General features: G+C 38.1%; 1 protein-coding gene across 1 annotated transcript; it reads left to right on the forward strand.

Moving 5' to 3' along the window:
• Positions 1-3,558: 3,558 nt before the first annotated feature.
• LOC307258740 (histone H4) lies at positions 3,559-3,870 on the forward strand (the record flags this gene model as incomplete). Its single annotated transcript, XM_080038395.1, has 1 exon — positions 3,559-3,870. The coding sequence occupies one exon, from the start codon at positions 3,559-3,561 to the stop codon at positions 3,868-3,870; it is 312 nt and encodes a 103-aa protein (XP_079894521.1).
• Between the last annotated feature and the right edge of the window lie 357 nt (positions 3,871-4,227).

Below are 4,227 nucleotides of genomic sequence, written 5' to 3' on the forward strand. Positions count from 1 at the left end.
CTAGACCATTGTTGTTCTGCCTACCTAGCTGATTGCTGAACAGTCTACAGCAAAAGCAGAACGCTGAATTTTGGCTTACTGAATATTCTAGCCAGTTAAACGCGTCATACCAGCACTTGTGGAAGCACCTCTTTTGAAGTCCAAACTGTTGAAAGGGGAACTGGATATCTCCAACTTGTTTTGGACCTGATTCTGTGTTTCCTAAATCTGTCTTTTCCTGATTTGGGCAGGGTCCAGGGTCCTCCACTCGTTCTCCGTCGTCTTCAACTGCCTGTCCTTTCTGTGTGTGTTTCTGTTTCTGCCTCAAACTCACTCTCCCTGCTTGATTGTATTATCTGAAATACACACAAGATACACTACTTACTACAGTGTTGTTATGTCATTGTTCAGACTTAACAATCAAATGTGCTCTTTTTCTCACTCACCTCCACCTCACTTGCTCGTCCTGCCCTTTCATCATCATCGAGCTCTCCTTCTCCCTCTCCCGCTCTCTCTTTACTCTGAACATACCAGAGTGAACAATAAAGATATCTTATCAAAGTGATTTGTCTGGTCAAAACGGCATTACTGAACTAAACAGCAATTATTATTATATCACTCTAAATCAGTGGTATTCACTATTTTTTTCAGGAGAGCCGCACTGACAGGACAAAGTCAGCAGGAGAGCCATTTTTACCGCAAAGTATCAAAAGCTATAAATCCAGTCATACATAAGCATGCCTGCTTATTAATATGTCATTCTTGAACCAGTGTTTCCCACAGAATTTTGTGAAACTGAGGGAACTCAGTCCTTAGGGGGGTCCGGGGGCATGCTCCCCCGGAAGAAAATTTGGTACCTTTTAACCGAGAATGCATCAATCTGGTGCACTTTTGGAGGAAAATTAAGAGTTGTTTGACTGTGTACTATTATCTGGAATAATTTGGAGACACTGGGTCACATAACATCAAAGCTATTGAAGAATAAATTAGTATCCTACTTTTTATTCAAATATTTGTAAAAAAAAAATTATGAATGACATATTCAATAAACATGGGTGTGTTCATATAATACCCCCCCTGGAATAAATTTTGTTTTACCTTTCAAAGGTAAATGCATCAATCTGGTGCACTATGAGAGGAACATTAAGAGGCTAATTCAACTGTGTCCTATGTGAGCTGTTTAGCAGCCAAATATTTTTCTGGAATAATTCAGAATAATAATTGGGAACCCTGTCTGATCAAAGTGAACGTACAAACTGCAGGTTAGCCAAAACACTTAATTTTCCTCGTTTGTGGAGCTTTTTATCTGTCCTGATGCCCAACTGGTTATGAATAGACATCTATCAATTTTCAGCACATGTTCATTGTTCACTCACTTTCAGTCCTTATAACACCAGTAACCAGCATGAAATGTTGAAATCGCATCCAAGCTGGCGTTGTTGCGGTACCGTGCGTATGGTTGCCAGGTTGTTAGTGTCCTCCAATTTAGCGATATAAAACGAGATCTATTTTTTTGCAAATTATTTAATATATTCCATGTTCGTGAGCATGCTTGTGATAGACGGTATGCATAACATATTTTTATTGACCGTGAGTTATTTTTCCCCCCACAGTAGCCCAATCTATCCAAGAGCACATTCTCCCTTGTAATGCATGAAAACCGCAAATCTGGCAACCCAGCTGTCAGTCAGCGTACGGCTGAGCAAGTTTAAATATATTTTCTAGTCTGTATTTCCACCTTGTAATGCCGTTGTTGACTTATTCTTTTATTACTTATTTGTATGAGAGCAGCCACGTTAGTTTAACAGGTTTAATGTTATATATCTGCTTGTTTTTAATGGTTTTATGAAATATCTCTATTAACTGCATGAACATATCACAGTATTTTTTTACTGCCATGCGAGCCGCACATAGAAGCTTGGCGAGCCGCATGCGGCTCGCGAGCCGCGCTATGAGTAACGCTGCTCTAAATAAACTCATCTCTTGCACTTCTGTATATTTCTAACATATGCATATTGCACATGTTCTCACTACTCTCAACGTACTTTTCTTATTTTCTGGGGCTGCCCAAAAAAGTGACAAATGTCACTTCCACCTTTCCTCTTGCTCATGATGACACTAACTGTGAATGAAAGTTAACTGTTATTAAACTGCTTGCAATTTATTTTAATCAAATAAACAGATTCTATTTTATCATACTATATTTCAACATTAACTGACACTTTCCTGAAACTTCATGTGGAATTGACAAACATACTTTAATACAAACTTAGATAGAGGGTCGTTTATCTATTCATTTATTACAATTTTGACTTTGTAAAAAGCTTTAGACTATATTTTTAAGCATTTACCCACCCCAGTTAATTTCAATCTTATTTCATTTCAAAGTGAAAATTCCCAAATACTCATCAATACACTGTTGATTCTAAACACAAGTAAATGATTTTTAACTACTGTTCTGCACCACAATTAGTTTTTGCTGTAGACGCCTGGTGGTTAAAAACGGCATTGCGTGTGTGATCTGTGTCCATGTCTCCATGATTGCAAACTTCGTACAAAGCCCCTGTGTGTTATGAGGACATATGGCTGCTTCCAAAGAAAGCAAACTTTTAAGGTAGCCTACATAAATGGTGGGCTGTCATTAATTGTGTAAAAGAAAGTTTATGGAAGGCAAGACATTTAAGAGTTACGAGGAAGTGCTGTGTCCCACATGAAACTGTTGTAAAATCAATGCTAAACATCTTCTGAGACTATTTGTTAAAAGATCGGTCAACAACAAAAAAGAAAACAACTTTTACAGTGGAATTATCCTGAAACTCCCTTATTTGATTATATATAATCTGTACTCATGCTATTTTAAATGTAAACCTGCAATTTAAAATGTAATTGTTTTTGTAATGCACTGAACTTTAATAAACGTCTAAAAAAAATTGTCCGCAAAGTGAAAATTATTATCTGATGCCTTTGTTCCAGTTTGTAACAATAGCCCACAGTAGTTTAAATACATGTTAAAGATGTCAAACTTAGTAATTACATTTCTACAAATCAAGTAGGCCTAGGCTAATCAACTTACAACAATTATATTACTCCGTAATTCAGTTTATTTTAAGAGGAACATTTCTCATAGTCAGCTTCAGAAAACTGACAATTTGCTGATTTTATAGAGACTGTTTGGTTGGTTTAGTGAATAGCCTAATTATTCATAGATAAACAGGCATTTGAATACCTCAAACTGAACATGTCTCATAATGTGAAGACATTTTATTAAAAGAAAACTATATTTTTTTCTCATTTAATGTGACTTGCATTATATTGTCATGTTATCATGTTATTTTATTGAAGAGACTAAAGCATATGTAGGGGTACACCTTACAAATGATGATTTAAATGAATAAAAATATAAAAGGAAATACATAAAACAGTTATAACAAAAGTCCCCTTGAACGGTGAATAGCAGCTGCGTTTAGCCCCTCCCAGCTCGCGTCCGTGTCCTCTATTACGTCCGCAGATAAGCTTTAAACACAGAGACGCGCCGTTCTGAATTCATTCGTAAAATTCGACTCATAACTAGAAGTAATCATGTCTGGCAGAGGCAAGGGAGGAAAAGGACTCGGGAAAGGAGGCGCCAAGCGTCACCGTAAAGTGCTCCGTGATAACATCCAGGGAATCACCAAACCTGCCATCCGTCGTCTGGCTCGCCGTGGCGGAGTGAAGCGTATCTCCGGTCTGATCTACGAGGAGACCCGTGGTGTGCTCAAGGTGTTCCTGGAGAACGTCATCCGTGACGCCGTCACCTACACCGAGCACGCCAAGAGGAAGACCGTCACCGCTATGGACGTGGTGTACGCTCTCAAGAGACAGGGCCGTACTCTGTACGGCTTCGGAGGTTAAACCAGGACAGCAAACAAGACAACACAACGGCTCTTTTAAGAGCCACCCACTTCAAATAAAGAGATACTTCTTTAAACTATTATTTGAAGTACGTTACGTGGCATAGCCTATATACCTGGGCCAAGTCATTTAGGCTATGGATTGGCTCTTTGTCACAAAGTCAAATGTTGCCATTTGTAACAATTTAGCAAAGTTCTGTTGAAGTTAATTACAATGTATAAAGAACATCTCACCTAGAGTATACAAAATGTTGCCTATTTGTAATTATAGTACAGTTCTCCATTTTATGGCATCACTAAAGTGTTTTGGTAGAAATGTCAATCTTGCCAAGTTTTCCCTAGCCTATAATCCAGCCAT

Source organism: Ammodytes marinus (genome assembly GCF_949987685.1).
Source record: "Ammodytes marinus genome assembly, chromosome: 12".
Lineage (NCBI taxonomy): Eukaryota > Metazoa > Chordata > Actinopteri > Uranoscopiformes > Ammodytidae > Ammodytes > Ammodytes marinus.